General features: G+C 39.0%; 1 protein-coding gene across 1 annotated transcript in view; it reads left to right on the top strand.

Annotated features, from left to right (window-relative positions):
- LOC145978662 (H2.0-like homeobox protein) overlaps positions 1-19,481 on the top strand; it is an 86,380-nt gene that overhangs the window by 43,893 nt on the left and 23,006 nt on the right. The window contains exon 3 of the mRNA XM_083111424.1: positions 16,899-17,110. Coding sequence (XP_082967550.1) covers positions 16,899-17,110 — 212 coding nt within the window. The remainder of the gene's footprint in view (positions 1-16,898; positions 17,111-19,481) is intronic.

Raw genomic sequence — 19,481 nt, 5'->3', positions numbered from 1 at the left:
ATGTCTTAGCACAGTTTCTTTATTTTAGCTTATACTATGATTATTATGCTTATCATATTACAGTTGTTACTGCTTAACTCATTTATTTTCCGGTGAGTTATATATATATATATATATATATATATATATATATATATATATATATATATATATTTAAATTTTGGTGTTTCTTTTAAACTCTTCAAGGTGCATTCAGTATAATATATAATAATATATAACATATTATGTGAAACAAAAATGTTATATTTAAATGTAGAACAAAATTTGCTGCATTGGACAAGTTTTCTTTTGCAATATAAAATATAATTTTCCTGCGGAATATATTCATTTTACATTTAAGCCCAATGAGAAAGAGATTTTTCATTTGTTATATTTGTTTCACACAAAGATGTATTTTGAAATGCATAATAATAGTTGAGGTCATATAGAAATTGAGATAAAGATGAATGAGCATTATTCTTAGTGAATAACTATTAATTTAATTACCTCAATCTTTGTGAACGTTTCGCATACTTGGCATTGGTAAGAGTAACTTATTTTCGTTTATTATAACAAAATTACTTTAACTATAAAAATTAAGAAATAGGTACTATTTTGTTTAAAAAAACATTATGCGTGATGAATTTTTGCACATACGTATTTGTGAATTATAAATATAATAAGTACACTATTCAACAAAGCTTGTCGAAGAATGTTCCATAAACTGTACAGATTTTTTTTTTGGCTGCATTACATATAATTCATTGTAATATGAACTCTTAGCTGAGCAAAAGCATGAGTTCACTATAAATACTATCTACATTTGTGTATTATTGTGTGTTGTCCTTAATATGTTGTGTACTTGTATGCAGCCTCGGTTTTGGGGTAGGTCTCATCGCACCAAACAGGACCGGATTTACCTCTTTGCCGCCCCTAGGCCAAACAAGCTCTGCCGCTTCCCTTACCGTTTATCAAGGATGAAAAAAAATCATTATATTCTGTATTACTATTTTTACTATTACTATTTTACATGCAGTATTAATTAAATGATAGTTACATACAAAAATGTAACAAAGCGATATGACATAAATTATATAAATTACATTTTAACATTTACCTTGTTTTTCAGAGAAGACTTTTATTTTTACTTCATTTAAGTGATAGGGCAGAACACACCCTAGGCTCATCAACGGCACTTTCCCCACTTTTTCCCTGATTACATTTATCTATAAAAAAGAACTGATTTTCGGAACCTTCTTCAGAAATGCTTCCTGCTTACATCTTTCTCCGCTTTTCTCTTTTTGTATTATGACCCACTGAGTCTTACTCTTTGATCACTCATAACGAGCATAATGACGTTTTAAACTTACCCCAACAAACGCACGTCGGACACTTACACACGCGAGACGCGACGGCGACACACCACCTACTTCTTGAATAATATTCTCGCGCAACTAACAGTAGAATAGTACAATGCGAAACCTTTTTAGTAATGCTTGCGCCTACAGTTTAATTCTCAACAATTCAACGGGAATCACATGCTTTTGATATGCGGCCAATGCCGGCAGTAACAAGGAACGGCGTTCCTGGAACGCAGCCAAGCCGGTGTTGTCTTTCAAAAGCAAGCGGCAGGCTCCACGTTCTTGCCGCAATCGCGTACGCGGCTCAGCACAATACTGTACATTCGAAACAACAAGGTCGGTAATTAAAACAACAAATTAGTAAACTAGTTCCGAGCCCTGCTAGCCTCTCTCTCTTAAGAAATATTCTTCGTTAATTTATATTTACATCGTGTGTCCGGAGAATAGAAGAGGCAATCCGAGAATTAGGTATTCCTTATAAATTTAAAACAAACAATCGTGCCGCCCCTACCAAAGTGCCGCTCTAGGGCCGGGCCTATGAGGCCTATTGGGAAATCCGGGCCTGGCACCAAACACAAACACCTTCTTGGTCAAGCAGTATTTCATCTTCCGACTTACGCGCGGAATGCTTTCGTGGTTAAGTTAGGCTTGTTATGTTCAAATATCTTAGCATAAACACACTACACTTAGCCCAACAACGAAAGTGTTTTGCCTGACGTCAGAAGACGAAATACGACGCCTGACCAAGTAGATGTTTGAGTTTAGTGATTAAATGAGTTTTGAAGATGGGAAAGGAGATTGTTGGCCTTCCGAGACACATTAATTCTAGCTATGGTAAGTTGCTTGGCACCTTCTAAGTGGTGACGCAGCCACAATTTTAATTTCGATCAATCAATGAACAGGCAGTAGAAACTAGGAAACATATATAATAAGTAAACTTTACAAGCAGAAAAAAGTAACATGATTACTCTTTCGCGCTGGTATGCCAGGGGTCACGGGTTCGAATCCTGGCCTGGACATGGATGTTTTTGAGTGTCCATTCATCAATTTCATCATATCATCACTCATCCCCATGTTCGTAAATTAGCAAAGTGGCGCAAGAAAAATGAAGCAAATCAATCAATCAATCATAATTACTTTTAGCTATTGCGTGATCAGAAGTTTTAGAGCTCTCTTCGGGTTCATGGTTTGAGTCATATTGTGCTTCGTAGAGCAAGATATCTTTTATGTCCACTCTTAGAAATGAGCCCCGACCCTTGTTACCAAAGTGGCGTAATGGCACGTATGGGAGGCGACACCCACGTTATTTTTGAAAGGTTTGTTCCATCCATCAAAAGCAAATTGCGGGCGGTTGATTTATTTTGTTTTGGCGCCTCCTGGCTAGAGCAAACACCAATAAAACAGGAACGAGGCAAGACCTCTCCGTGCCTCGCTGCGAAAACAAAGCACCTCGTGCTGGCGAGAAGCGTGGCTGAAATCAGCCGTGCAGTGGCCTGATCGCCTAATGAAGTTTGAGGTAATGCCACCTTCCAATAAATGCGCACCCGCTCAATATGTTCTCTGTGTCTCCCACTCTAGTATTGATAAAACTCTTGACATCTTGTGAGTTTGTTCTGAACTAGCTTAAATTTGAGCCACCTTGTGCAGTGCTTATTTAGACAGTTCGTAAATAGCTTCCCAGCTTTGGCGGTGGTCCGGGGAGGGGGTGTGCAGTCTGTAGACACCATTCTACCCAGGATTGGGCTCTCCTTAGCTCAAGAATAAATACACATTCACTTGATTTATCGGCTTGCAGACAGTTAAGTCCCCAATCCTCTTTTTCCGTCTTGTAAACTTCTTTCCAAACCGAATGATGCTGTAAGTAGCTTTGTTCAAAGATTACTGGCAAGTATTTTGCTCAACAACATTCACATTAGCCTTTATTAGTCTCGAGATGAGTTGCTTCGTTGTACGCGCATAGAATGCATACATGTCTTACATGGTTGCCGTTGTTAAGGGTACATCCTGGGACCCTTAGGGTACTCAAGGCTCGAAAGGACCGGAGCGGACCGGTTCGTGAACATCTGGAACCTTCCCGTTCCGTCTCGTCAGAAATTGCAACCGACCGTTCCGGTTCTTATATTTTTTTAGGTATCTCACTACATATTCCCGTTCAACGTGAGCGAAATTGTTAACACTCTTTGATAGTACATATTATAGCGATTATATAAACTTCCCCTCCACGTGGAGATGCGCTGTTACCGCGAGGTGACATAGCGGAGTATGATGGCGTCTACGTTACCTAAATCTTTCTGTTTCTTGTGGTTCTCGTTTTTACTTTTTTGTTAGTTAATTGTTATTATTATTTGTCTTGTCTCGTGGATTCAATTGTACTGAGGTGGGTATACTCCAGCACAAGATCTTTACACAAATTCGGGATCTCTTTTTATGGTCAGTCTTCTTTGTTTCATTTTTATTTGGTTTCTTTGTTTGTTTGAGTTGGTGCTTTAAGTCCACTTTATGCACAGTAAGGCTAATCGGGACTGGATCTACAGTTTAAAGTGGGATCCGAACCACTATGTGCCTCCCCCGGGTATCGAACACAGGGCTCCTTGATTACAAAGTGACGACGCTACCATTGCTCCATCGGGGAGGCCTCATTTTTTTATATATATTCTGTGATTAATCAAACAGTATAATGTGGACTGGATATCCTAAATGAAATTCAAATCAAATCGTTGCGACATGCTATTGATACTAAACTGAGCATATATATATGGACGTTGTGAATTAGATTTTAAAAATGAGAAGAAAATTCCAGAAGACTCGTGTAAGGTATTTTATATTATTTGATGTTCGTGTAAATATTTTAATATTAACTGTTATTAATTGTAATACAGCGCGATAATCTCATCGCTGTTTTAATCAGAGCCCCTTTCCCAAAAAGAAAGGGTCCGTTTCTTGAAAATTTCCATTTCGAGCCCTGGGGTTTATCCCTTGTAAAGAAATGCTACTGAATATAATTGAGTTTTATTAAATGACGGTCCTGTTGATTAGTTACATTGTTTATGCAACCAACATCTCATGTAATTCTTGAATATCTACTGACCTGAGTGGCCATCTCGTTCAATATTATTGTGGTCAAACTAGGCATAACTAAAGCTGTTTTAAGCTCGCCACAGTGCCTGTGGTGTTAGTTATCAAGTTACACCGAAATTTCGAGTCCTGCGGATGTTGTTCTTCACTCAGTCATGTCATCAATTCATCTCTCATCCTTTTCGTCGCAAGGAAGGACTCGCAAAGTTCTCAAGAGGCGAGGGGTAGATAAACAGTAACGGTGCCAGTTTACAGAGAACGAATGTCGCAGAGGGGCAAGGGGCGGTTATCCCCATGGAAAATAAATATCAGCCGAAAATGATACATTTATCACATATATTTCAATTTCAGTCACAGTAATTTGAGTTAATTATTACAAAGGCTTGATGATTTTAACCTTTAAACCTCCGAGCGGTTTTCGCAAATAACCTCGCTTGCCGCCGCCGCCTTTGCGATTTTTAAATGTTTACTTATTTCAGAAAATCGTTATATCTCGGAGACAATTTGAGCAATCTACTTTGGGTAATTTTGTTTTTCCGCTAGAACATCAGGGCATGCAATCGTGCAGGAATCAAAACGCCAAATCCAATAAGAGGGGTTGGGTGGGCCGCGGCCCCCAACTTTTAATGAAAAAAAATCATAAAAATGGGGAGTGTTTTCACATATTCGATAATGTAATGCACCCAGGAACATGAAATGACTTCCATTCGGTTGAGAAAGGACCATTCTTTGAAAATAAGACTAAAGTTTGCCTCCCCTTCCCAAAATAGCTGGGAAAAAGGGGGCAAACTCCCCATTTTTATGATTTTTCATTGAAAGTTGGGGACCGCGCCCACCCAACCCCTCTTATTGACTTTGGCGTTTTGATTCCTGCACGATTGCATGCCCTGATGTTCTAGCAGAAAAACAAAATTACCCAAAGTAGATTGGTCAAATAGTCTACGAGTTATAACATTTTTTAGGTTTCGTCTAGGCATTTTGGCGGGAATTTTAAATTCGTACACTTATTTGACAAAAAATGTTATAACTCGTAGACTATTTGAAATTATTCTGCGTCCGTGTTAAGATGTTACGTTTACACAACATTAAAATATTCATTCTTTTCAAGAAAATTAAAGAAAAAGGATATGCTTTTAGAATGAATTAATTCAGTGAGCAATAATCACATAATTTGCTGATGATAGAATTAAGAAAGATTGCCAAATTAAACTGTCAAATTGAATCGATATTTTGCAGGATTTAAATGATGATGAAAATATAATTGAAACAGACGTAAATAAGAATTGGGAGGACATACGTAATGCAATAGAATCAGCAGCTAAAGAAAGTATAGGATACCATAAACCAAGAAAAAGTAAGCCGTGATTTGATAATTAATGTTATAACCTAATAGAAGTAAGAAATCTGGCTAGACTTTGGTTAAATAACTCTGATGATACAAATCTAAGCAATTATAATACGAGAAGTTAACCACACGTTTAGAAGTAAAAAAAAGAGATTACTTGAAAATTACTTGAAAAGCAAAATTAACGAAATTGAAACAAACAGCAAAAACAAAAATATCAGAGATTTATATAAATGTGTAAATGAATTTAGAAAGGGGTGGCAACCTAAAGTAAACTTGATAAAATATAAAGATGGTGATTTTCTAGCTGACCCAAGCGATATTCTAAATAGATGGAAGAACTACTTTAATAACCTCTTAAATGTTCATGTAGGAGATAAATCAGAAGTAAATGAAGTACACACGGCAGAACCTTTAGTTCCGGAACCTAACTTGACTGAAGTTAAAGATGCTATTAAAAGGCTAAAGAATAACAAAGCACCTGGCATTGATTTAATACCACCTGAGTTAATTAAATATGGTGGGAATTTGTTAATATGTCAAATTCATAAATTAATTTGTTTAATATGGAATAAAGAAGAAATCCCTCAACAGTGGAAAGAATCCATAATTGTTCCTGTGTTTAAAAAAGGTGATAAAATGAATTGCACTAATTACCGTGGAATTTCTTTACTCTCAACAACATATAAATTAACCTAACATTTTTTCACAGATAGATACTTGAGAAGAAGTGCGAATATAATCAAAATGTCCATATTAATTGATTTTAAAAAAGCATATGATTCAGTTAAAAGGAATAAATTATATAATATATTAGTCGAGTTTGGAATACCTAAGAAGCTTGTTAATATGATAAAAGTATGCACCAGTGAAACAGAAAGTAAAATTCGTGTGGATATTAATATGTGTGACAAATGTACAATTCATGATGGGTTAAAACAAGGAGATGCATTATCTCCATTGCTCTTTAATTTTGCCTTAGAATATGCTGTTAGGAAGGTAAAAGAAACTAACGAAGGACTAAAATTAAATGGTGTGACTCAGTTGTTAGCATATGCAGATGATGTAGACTTATTAGGGGATGATATAAATACAATTAAGAATAATGCTAAAATATTTTTCAAAACTGCTAAAGAGATAGGTTTGGATGCTTACAGGCCGAAACCAAGTGTTAGGTAATAATCAAAATCTAATTATTGATAACAACTCGTTTGAACAGTTTCCAAATTCTAGTACTAAGGAGTAATACTAACAAATGAAAATGATATTAAAAAGAAAATAAAAATCAGGTTAATTCAGGAAATCTTCATAAACTTTTGTCTTCTTGTTTAATATCTAAGAAACTAAAAGTTAAAATATACAAAACAGTAATTTTGCCTGTAATATTATATGGATGCGAAACTTGGTCCCTTACATTGAAAGAGGAACATAAATTGAGAGTATTTGAAAATAAGATCCTTAGGAAAATATTTGGGCTTAAAAGGGATGAGGAGACAGGTGAGTGGAGAAGGTTACATAATTTAGAACTACATAATTTGTATTCATGTCCAGATATTATTAGAACTATTAAATGAAGAAGACTTAGGTGGGCAGGCCATGTGGCACGAATGGGAGAGGAAAGAAGAGTTCACAGGATTCTTGTTGGGAAACCTGATGGTAAGAGACCAGTAGGAAGACCAAGACGAAGATGGAGGGATAATGTTGAAATGGACCTAAAGGAAATCGGTAGGGATGGAAAAGAGTATATAGGATAGTGACACATGGAAGGCCTGTGTTGCTGCAGCCATGAACCTTCGGGTTTAAAAAGGCTAGAGAGTTAAGTTAGTTAGAGCAATAATCACATATTTATTGCATTGCCCATTGAACGAAATTAAATTAAAATACATCTTAATTTGTATTATTGCCCATTCCACTTTCTTTATAATAAAAATAATGTCTAAAAATAAACCATTGTCGTGTAAAACTGATCAACCATTACACTGACAGACTCAATATGACTCGACAGAGAGCAGGGTAGGAAAACGGAAGATTGTATATTTGAGTTATTCAAGATACTATTTATATGATAGGAGTGTAGATGGTGTTGATGAGAGTACATCACAAGAAGAAAAACTTATCGGCCATAACTCAATGGTGCACTGCGTTGCACCGTAATTATCCCATCTGCTCCCAACTTGTTTTTGTTCGAATATCCGCTTTAGCAGAACAGCTGGGATGGATTTAACCTGACTGGCAGCCATCACATGTTTATCTGTTCTAGATACACACCACGAAGCTACTACCGACAAATGACGTAAAGGAACCTATTGGCGCCTCCCAAAAGAGAAACCTTTCTTCTGGATTCTTTTTTCTCACTTTTTCGTCTCCCCCCTGTTCTTTGGCGATAAACATGGGAAGAAGGAGCTGCTCACTTTGATGACAAAAGAGAAGCGAAAATGTTCGTGATGACAGACGGAGAGAATGATATGTTATCTGTATATACTTTTGACCCTCTGCAACAGGAAGTGGACTTATAAACACTCAAATAAAATAGGTTCTCTTGCTGAAATAGCACGCTCATTCCACCGTCTTAAACTTCGGGGCGCGTGGGTGGTTCGGCTGCAACGTGAGGAAACGTGAGGTTGCAGATGGGGTGGTGCAAACCCTTGTAAACCTTAAGGGTTTCCCTTCTGTTTATTGTTGCTTATCCATTATTGTGCCCTGTGATGGCCCTAGGTACATTTTGTAGACTCGTAAATTAAATGAGCGGGAGATAAACACTTGCTGTGTTCGTCAGCCAAAAGCACAGTCCAGAGAATCGCTTTCTGTTGAAAGAGGGAGTAGGGTGTGGAGTAAACACTCGCAAGGACTGGAGGCACGCTGATGCAGAAATACGATCTGCCTTCTCAAGCATTCACAAGTCCAAGTAATGATTTTATAAGAAGCAGAAGGCATAATTGCCGTGGGTGGCGAAGGCGACTGTTCCAACTTGAGTTCGGGACTGGTTGTATCGCCTTGCAGGCGATAGAGAATTAGCCTGATAGTCATTTTTACGGCTGGTTCGTGCTGTTTCATTGATTGTCAGCCGTTTGCCAGACCGAGGATCACTCAATCATTTTTATTGGACAGGCCACATGCGTGTGTGGAAGGTTCACGTGAACGTTTGCGTTCTCTTTGGGAAACAATGCTCTGCGAATGTCACTAGGCCATAAAGGTTTAGCACCGATATGGACTCCAGCATTAAGATCAATCTGGCCTTCTTCCAATTACGAATATCTTACTGCGCATTACATATATTTCATTATTTGCATATCTTTACTAACTCTATAGGGTCAATCCATATGAAGTCATACGTACAACATGGTTGCTTGACCATTTTTTAAAAAAGTTTATTTTTTGTGTGGTGTGAGTCTCATATGTTGACAGTTCAGAACCACTGTTATTTTATTTTTACTATCACCGATTTGAAGATGGCGGGCATTTTTTTTATCATGGCACGCGTCATTTTCTCCATTCGTAAGCATCAGCGGCAACCTTTTTTACTCAGCTCTGGTAAGTCATACGACAATGAGACAAAATCTGTGATGTTAAGCACATTATAGGCTACAATTATATTTCTGTGCAATTTTCTAAATATTATTCCTTCATAATAAATTTTAAGGTCAAAATTGTGTATTTTAATCGTTCAAAATGACATTTTCAGACTTTTTTTGGGGGGGAAGGCAGTTTGTTTGACACTTATTTTTTTGTGCAAGTACCTGTGTACCAATAGAGTATGTCAAAATTATTTGAAACTTGAGACTTTAATATTTTTTTTTCCTACAAGGTCATAAACATGTACTTTTTGTTAAAAAATTCCAAGTTCAGGGTTAAATACCTCTGGTGGGCAATTGTTTAAAAATCTGAAATTTGTACACAATACAGTACTCCATGATAAGTAACTTCAGTAAAAATTTTGAGTTTGAGATTCAATTGGTTTAAGAGATACAAAACTCGTGAAAAATTCAATATTTTGCATTAAATATGGCACGCCTAATTTCATTTTGTGTTAAAATTCTGCAAACTGTAATTTGGAATGTCAATCAACAACATTACAATCCTGAAATGGATCTACAATAAAGTATATATACGAGGGCGTGCTGAAAAGTTAAGCTTCCTTTGTTACCTTGTAAACGCATTGTGGATTTTGAGCAAACACACATTGCACTTATAAGACTTTCCCGCTTCTTCATTGAAGGTTTCAAACTTCTATCGCCAGGGGGTGCCGAACTATTGCGAGGAAAATGGCAGCATGTAATCATGCAATGTTGGTGAAGTGCCTGAAGTAGCGTGCAGTGATCGAGTTTCTAACAGCAGAAAATGTGCTACAAATTGACATTCATCTGAGACTGAAGGCATTTTATGGGGATGAATGTGTAGACATCAGTACTGTGCGATCTTGAGTTTAATCATGCTCTTAAAGAAAACCTCAGCTGAAGAAATCTTGTGAGAGAATGGAGTGAAAGGCCACGAACTGCAACTGATGGAGGTCAACGGAATCGTGTTCAGCTAGACTTCATATGGATTGTAATCGTGATGATGAACTGCGAGATATATCATACTCGAGAATGAAAACAAAATGAACTCAAATTTAGCATTTCACAATTACAAAAATAACAACTTTTTTAATTTATTGATTTGTTTTGTTGTACTTCGCATTTCTGCTACTTTTGGCTATCGCGATGATGAGGGCGAGTGATGAAATTGATGAAGAGACAATAAAAAAACACCCATCACACGCCGTTTCACCCTTCGCTTCTTATCAAGAACAGACCCTGTTTCCCTGAATTTGTTCACAAGTTTTCGAATACTGTAACTGTGTGGAACACGAACATCTGGGAATTCCGCTGTAAAATGCCTTCTAACTTCCCTATAAGAATTCGTAATGTGGGTGTGAATGCCGGCAAACTCGCTCTCACTGCCCGATGCGCTAGCCTCCGCTCCACAGGCGACTTGACCGTGAAAAACACTGTCTTTATTACTGTAATAGAAACATCATAACAATGATGATAATAAGAATAGTAATAGTAATTGTTGTTATTTGTACTCTACAAAAATTTCTGGCGACGCACATGGTGTGAGAGGGAAAAGGATTCCAGGGGCAACGTGACTGCAACTACCAGCCGTTTACAGCAGCGCGCACTGCTTTGCTCCGCACATTCGCTTTCTCCCCTTCTCTACCATTAAACGCGGCGTTGCTCCACTGACTCCTGGGACAGAGTACAGTCGTATCAGGAACACAAAAATGCATATCTATCCCGCACTCGAATTTGCATTGCGGATAAGACCATATTGTCGAATGTTGCCTGATGATTTTGCATCAAGGTATCTTCCAGTCCGTGTGTCTCACCAAAACTAGCTACACCCAGGGTGACGTTCATTTCCATACGAACGCCGCGGTTATCTAGTCAGTGTCTGTCTCCGTGGCGGAGTGGTCAGCCCAGCGCGCTACGAAGCCAGAGGTCCCGAGTTCGAATCCCGGTTCGGAAATTGATGTTTGTGTTTGTTCAAATTGAGAAAACTTAAAAATTAGTAAAAACTGACATGTGAAAATCTGAGAAAGCATAAATAACGGGCGATACTACAACTTAGGGTATTCCCTTTATATATACGTATATATTTCTAAAAAGTAGGTAGGGCGTCTGACCGCCACGCGGGAGACCCTGGGTTCGATTCCCGGAGTGGGTGATCTAAAGTCGGAATTTTTCCGACCTTGTCCCCACATAAAGCGTCCCTGTGGCTCATCCAGCTTGAAATCAGTGGGTACCTGGAGTCAACCCCGAGAGATAAGGTGTTAACATCACCTCCAAAAATGGCCAAGATCGGGAATGTGTGGGGCCCTAACCCCGCATCCCCTAAAAATGTGTCTTCATGGCACGGTGCTATGCACGGGGAACGTTAACTTTATTGAGTGCAAAACTCAATTGCAATGTCAAGGGGCCCCCGGTTCGAATCCCGGCATGAACATGGATGTATGTGGGTGTCCAGTTATTAATTTCATCATATCATCACTCATCCCCATCTTCGCAAATTAGCCACAAGTGGCACAAAAAGTGTAGTGAAATAAAGCAAATCAATCAGTCAATCAGTTGCAATGTACAAATAGGCACTCCAACATTTTCTCGCTGCTATTAAGATTGTTCTTGCCGAGAACCTCCACACATGCGAATTTCAACCACGCACTGGAACTAAACGGTGCACATGGACGGCCGTTGTAGGCGAAGTTGCATGCAGTTTCCACCACAGCTCCTATAATCGGAGAATAATTAGCGAGTAATTCGTGTCCACTTGACCATATAAAACCCGCCAAGTGTTGCCGCACAATGGAGCCACGTTTCGGCAGGTGTGTAACTCGAGGTGCCACCTGGAAGAACCAAAAACCATGACAAAAAGCACCGAATTTAAACAACTGTTAATGGATCGTGACGTCATTTATCCGATTGCCCCGACAAGCCTGAGTGTGATGAATTCGAGCAATGCAAAAAAGAGGGTCCCTGCAATATCGGGTAAACAGGGACTCCCGAACCAGCTCAGAATTTATGAACGCTCACCTTCGACCCCATTCCAGCCGTTTTCCTCTCGTCTTTTTTACGTCATCAACCAATTAGCTACGATTCGTCACGATATTTCACGACATATAACCTGTTTTTCCTTTCGGTCTAAAATCCTATGAGGTCGTTCAATCTTGTTTACGGGAAATTGACCGTGACAAGAGAGCGATTACCATTGGACGAAGAGTATTTGTTCTTGCCTCGAAACGTCCTGCGCGTAGCAAATTGGTAGAAAAATCATGAGGTGTGAATTCCGTTACACAAAGATTGACCATAAAAATGCGAGTGACGTTTGAGACGACGCCTTGCTGTGCACTGCATGAAACCAAGAGGTTTTTCTTCCCATAACGTGACAACTACCTACAGGGACTGCAAGTTATTAGCATTGAGTGTTCTGCTTTGTATTAGAGCTGGAAAAGCACTGGTAACATTTGTCAGGGGTTGTTTAACCCTAGCTTACAGGGGTACGGGAGCTATCAGGCCACCACCTCAAGTTTTTCGATTTTTCAACTGTGAAAATTTTTATAAAAAATTGAAAATAAATTACATTGTTCCCTAGTGTGTTCCCAATATTTTTGTATTATTTCTGTTCATAAGAACATAAAAGGGGACAAATGCACTTGATGGACCTATCAGGCGCGTTATTCGAGACTCTCATACCAGTAACAGTGTACAATTGGTTGGTTGTGATGGTAATTTTTGTAATTATTAAAATTAATAAATAACTGTACCTACATAAAAAAGCATTAACGAAAAATTATTGTTTTTTTGTGAGATTTAGTGAATGGTGAAATACATGTATGTGACACAAGTGCAATAATTGGTTATTATTTTTATTAATGATGTTATTTTTGAAATTATTATAACTAGTCAATAGCTGCACATCCCATAATGACCGAAGAAAGCAGTTACCCAAAAACAAAATGGTTTCTTGAATTTTAGTGATAAAATAAAGCGTTGGGGCCTCCCTCATGGCCCAGTAGTAGCGTCGTCGCCTTGTAATTAAGGGGTCCCGGTGGAGGCACATAGTGGTTCGGATCCTACTTTAAACTGTAGGTCCAGTCCCGACTAGCCTTACTGTGCATAAAGTGGACTTATAAAACACCAAATCAATCAATAAAGTGTGGACCTGTGAGATCCCCCCCTCCCTCCCCCAGGTGAATGTTTCTCGTACACCACGGATAACCTAAGGGTAAGAAAGAGATGTACACTTACTACTGAGAACTTGGATGATGGAACACATGTTGTTTTTTTTATTTATTCAGTCTTGACATAAGACTCATTTACAAAAACGCTGCTTTGCGCACTCACAGATTATCTTCACAAGGCGAAACTTTGCTCTGATTGGCTGTTCCACAGAATCCAGTCGAGGAAAGCAAGTAGCAATTAGAACATGTCCTATTTCTCCAAACCAGTCAAGCAGTCAACCAGGCGGCCATGATTGCTACCTAGAAAGTTAGTTCAGAGCCAACTAGGGCATTCCAACTAGAAATCCAGTTCTTTGTGATAGGGGCTTTAGATTCTGCTAGCCTTGTTTTTTTCTTTTACTTGAAGTGGCCGCGGTGGCTCAGTCGGTAACGCGTCTGACTACCATGCTCAAGGTCCCGGGTTCGATCCCGGCCGGTTCAATTCCGGGAACTTTTCTAACGGTGAAAGCGGCCCCGGCGCCCACCCAGCGTCGAATAACATGGGTACCTGGGGGAAACCCTGGGGGGTAAAGGCGGTCAGGGGCGTGATGCTGATCACATCACCCCCACTCACGACCGGATCAAGAAAGTGTGGGGCGTTACCCTCACACCCCCTATACGCCTTCATGGCGTTGTGCTATGCACAGGGGGACACTTTACCTTTTTACTAGAATGTTTGCCCTCCCCCTTGCCCCCCTAGAATTGACTTCCGTCCAAGGTTGGGGGATGCCCCCTACCCCCCACCCCCCCTGTGGTTGCGCCACTGGGTGAGCCAACAAAATGACGACGATGACGTAAGGCAACGAACTTGTGGCTCCGACTAGCTAGGGTAGCGACAATTGCTCTCTGATAGCCAGCACCTCGCTGTAGCATCTGACTGTAACCTTCCGCAAGAATGCAGACAATGAGTATGTTCCTTAACAATTTAGATTTCACAACAATTTTTTTTCTGAGAATATGATCTTTTGATTTTCTGTGAGGTATGTTGTTGTTGATTTATATAACTTTTAATATAATTATTTTCTACTTTAATGCAGCGTGGAAGAGAAAAATGCAGGTAAGAATCCCATTAGCAGAGACACCACACACTTGTTTCCCTTTAATATTGCCAAATTGCAAAATATATTTTGACAATTATTATACGTATCTGTCCTGAGAAAACTACTTCTAAACTGAAGCTGTAACTGGATGTTTACTGTAGTCAATTAGATAATTACTTTATTATAGTTCCGAACAAAAGGAAAGAAACTGGAATCGTGAAGAGGCATTCATGTAAGGACACCCACATGAACATACTTCAAGCCATCAAGATTGTGAAGGGATTAAGGTCCGATATTTTTTTAAGTATGCCGGGTACTATATAACTAAACCTCAGTTGAATAGTTAATAACAACTAAATTTAGTGAAAATTTTATGAGTTACAGAATTACGAATTAGAGAAAAGAAAATACAAATTAAAAAGAAGAAAATTATTTTCTTTTGTTTTATTACCATGTAAAAATAGGTAAAGTTCTCCCCTGTGCTTAGCACCACGCAATGAAGGCGTATAGGGGGTGTGGGGGTAACGTCCCACACTTTCTTGATCCGGTCATGAGTGGGGGTGATGTGATCAGCATCACGCCCCTGACCGCCTTTACCCCCCCAGGGCTCCCCCCAGGTACCCATGTCATTCGACGCTGGGTGGGCGCCGGGGGCCGCTTCTAACGTTAGAAAAGTTCCCGGATTTGAACCGGCCGGGGATCGAGCATGGTAGTCAGATGCGTTACCGACTGAGCCACCGCGGCCAACTTACCATGTGTTGTAATAAAACTTGGTATTTACCAGAATAATCGGAAATCTCGCCTTCGGTGCGAGTGGCTCCGTGTTCGATCTTCGGTGTGAGCTCCAAAATTTCTGTGTTGACACAGCATCGCGAGAACAATTAGGGAGTTACTTGAAAGCAAAAGTGGCTGACCATCTCCTGCCACCAAAGCCGGAATACGGCGCCCAATGAGTAGTCTCTTGGCAAACCAAAGAACTCTTGTGCAATAGAGTTTAATTTTATAATAAATCTTTAGTATTGATTGTAAGGTACAAGGCCGCGAAACACTGGTTTCAACGTTGTAACGTCTCTGCTTATTTGTGGCTCAACATTTGATTTTGTTTTTAACGACATAATAATAATAACTTGAACAATAAAATATGTATTGCTTAACTAGCATTCAGTCTTCACGAGAAATCGTGAAATTAAAAATACAATATTGTCAGTGTTGTGACACAACATACACAAAATTTTACAGTGTATAGAGAGCATCAAGGGAAACAATATTATTTTATCCTGCACATGTGCAACCACGCAGAGCAAATTCACAATTTCCATGGCATTAAATATTCTGATGTATAGTTCAAATTGACAACGGGTTACCCACTAAACGATGGAGTTTCGGTGTTTCCATGCTTATAATTGTAATTCCACTTAATGTTTATTATCTGTTTGTAGGCTTATTAATTTGCTTTAAAATGTAAAAAAAAAAAACATTCACATATATATTTTGGTACAACTGTATGTTCTGTCTTCATTATCCTATATACACGTAAGTAGATTCTAATAAAAGTAATTTCTAAACTTATTTGAAACTGAAATTCACTGTGGTAATTAGGTCTGAAGCTGTGAAACCCAATAATTTGTTCTCCCATCTGAAAATCTGGTGTCGAGTTAAACCAAATAGTTTTTGTTATAAAACTAGACAGAACTAGGTTGTGATAAAGTTGCAACCTCAAGCTTCCTAGGAGTTGTACAAAGTGGCCACTAAGTCTTTCCCTAATTTCAAAAGATTGAACAAAACTGCAAGAGACTTAACGGAATGATGGTGAACTCACGGGATCACCTATATTCCGTTATAGGTTGTTCATCGTAAATAAAGTTTCTTAAAAAAAGAAATGTAAGGAGGGAAATACTTTATGACCACCGTGTATATCAGTTTATGCAGACATTTAAAATATGAGAACTTGTACGAGTAATCAATACTGTGCAAAAAAAGCTGCTCTATACTTTGTTGTGTGTACATATAATACGTACACATTTTTTATGCTTCTGTATCACATTGATCCTCCAGTGTTTCAGCTTTCAATATACAGGGTGGTGCAAAAGTAGGTTGATAGTCTTTATTTTGTATTTGTTGTATTGTTCATTGAGTGGTAGCATTGAGCCCAGACATTACGCTCATGGATTTACATAATGTCACTGCTGTAATAAATGGCAATGCTAAACCTACTTGGCATCTGTAAACTGTCAACTTACTTCTGCACCACGCTGTATATAATTGTCTTTTACTAGCATATAACATTTTTTGTATTCTGGTATGCCCAGCACCTCTAATGAGTCTTGGTTTTCTGATCGCAGTGTACCATGGCGGCTCGACGCTGGTTCCCGACATTGTACCCACGAGCCACTCGGCAACCTCCGCGGGGGGCAAACGGAAGCGTTCGTGGTCCAGGGCGGTGTTCTCTCATCTCCAGCGGAAGGGGCTGGAGAAGAGGTTCCAGCTGCAGAAGTACATCACCAAACCCGACAGAAGACAACTCGCTGCCACCTTAGGCCTCACTGACGCTCAGGTGACTATGATTGCTTTGCGTAGTACATTTCACTCAGTTCATTTGAACCAATACTATAGGTCTTTTGGCGGGCGCTCTACAAGCTGGCAAGGGAAGTGGCGAGCGGGGAAACGACCAATCCAGCGCAATAGGAAACGCAGCAGCCTGTAGAACGAGGTGCACGTAGTACTTATTCTCGCCACGTCGTGTCTCGGCGCCTCCGTTGTTGTCTGGTTGGTCTGCGGCGTATTCCCCGCACCCACTTCCCTTGCCAGCTTGTAGGACTGAAAAGAGCTATAAAAGCTAGCGCACAAAGCCATGCTTCATGTTAATATTCTATTATATTTATTAATCTACAGGGTGAGTTAAAAGTCCCTTAACGCCTCTTATAAAATGTAAAGACGTTACGCTGGGTCTGGTCATGATAGAAACAGGTTAGACCCAGGAGGAACCATAGTTGTGTGTGTCAAGCCGAGTTTTGCCATTTTGTTGGCCGCCATATTGAATTCTATTCTAAAATTTTAAAGGGAAAGAGGGATGATAAATGAAGTCAGGTTAGAATTTCACGAGAAATGTAGTGGTGAAGGTTTTCGATGTATATTTAAAGGTAAAAGTTATGAATACACGTTTGTAACCATTTTCTTCTTTTTGAGGTGTCAGAAAAAACATTAAAATGCCTCTAACCCCACGTACTGATGTCTGAGGAGAGAAGTTCACGTGCCATTGCACGTGATTTCAATCAGCGACATCCCCGAATAGTTGAATACTCCCTCTGTCCTATAATTATTGTCCGGTACACTTTTGTTTGTTGTCCCATAATAATTGTCCGATATGCAAACTGTGACATTGGTGAATACAGAAGAAGAAAATGAAACACGGGAATGAATCATACAACGTTATTACTCAAGGATCAGTACAAATTGGCCGATCAACTATCCAAAAGAACATAAATAAAAAGTCACCATTTTGGCATACCGGACTATAATTATGGGACAGAGGGAGTATTGTGTATGGTTGTCTCGAAAAATTACAGTGTAACTCTTCCTTTGGAATGAAAAGTGCTTCACAGTGAGGAGGCTAATTTTTATGTTCATGATGAAGTTAAATAAGCAGAATATGCTATACTTGTCATCTAGTAACCCACGTTGGACAGATCTCAGCCGAATGATTGCCGCTGGTGAGTTAATGGTGTGGTGTGGAGGACGCGATTGGTTGTTCCATTCTTCATCAAGGCTGAGGACTACGTGAATTTGTTAAGTGAACAGGTGTTTTTATTCCTTGCTTACGGAATAAGATACTTTTCTTAGTTTTTCAACAGGGCGGAGCACCACCACACTATAGGGACATTGTGAGACAGTTTCTTCATGATAAATTTCCCTGTAGATAAACTGCCAGTCGGGGACCTGTTCAATGTCCTACACGTTCTTCGGATATGATACGTTTGGGCTTTACCTTTGCGAACATTTGAAGGCAATGGCATATGCACAAAATATACGTGATACTGGCAATCTGAGAGAACGCATAGTTTTTGTTTGTGATACTGTCATACCCAAACGCGTATACGAGTTCGTAATTTATTTGGGGTGCCTTAAGGGTTGTTTCAATTGGCTGCCTGGAGAATATTAGCCTAATTGTCGTAACTTCATGTTCCATCTTCACAAGAAAACTATAAGGTATATGAACATGAAATTTTAGCATTATAGTGTCTGACTATTGATTACACAAGTTTTGCTATCATTGCGACGATATTTATATTTCTAAAATAATGAAATTAACTAAGTAACTAACTCTCTAGCCTTATGGATGCAGCAACACAAGATTTCCATCTGTCCCTTCCTATCCTGGGCAAGATCAATCCAATCTTTTCCACCCTACCGATCTCCTTTAGGTCCATCTTAATGTTCGTCTTGGCCTGGCCTTCCTACAGGTCACTTACCACCAGGTTGCCCAACAAGAATCCTGTAAACTCTTCTGTCCCTTTCCATTCGTGCCACAAGGCCTGCCCACCTAAGTCTTCTTCATTTAATTATTCTAATTGTACCTGAACATCAATACAAATTGTGAAGTTCTAAATTATGTAACCTTCTTCACTCGGCTGTCTCCGCATTCCTTTCAAGTCCAAATATTTTCCTAAGCATTTTATTTTCAAATTCTCTTAATTTATGTTCCTCTTTAATGTAAGGAACCAAGTTTCACATCCATATAATAAATAATACAGGCAAAATTACGGTTTTGTATATTTTAACTTTTGTTTTTTTAGATATTATACAAGGAGATAAATGTTTATGAAGATAAAAGTAACACACATTTCCTGAATTAAGTCTGCTTTTATTTCTTCTTTAATATAATTTTCATTGTTAGTATTATTCCTAAGTACTTGAATTTGGAAACT

This window comes from Lepisma saccharinum, chromosome 25, assembly GCF_977018435.1.
Source record: "Lepisma saccharinum chromosome 25, izLepSacc3.1, whole genome shotgun sequence".
NCBI lineage: Eukaryota > Metazoa > Arthropoda > Insecta > Zygentoma > Lepismatidae > Lepisma > Lepisma saccharinum.
This window is presented reverse-complemented; position numbering and strand designations above follow the sequence as displayed.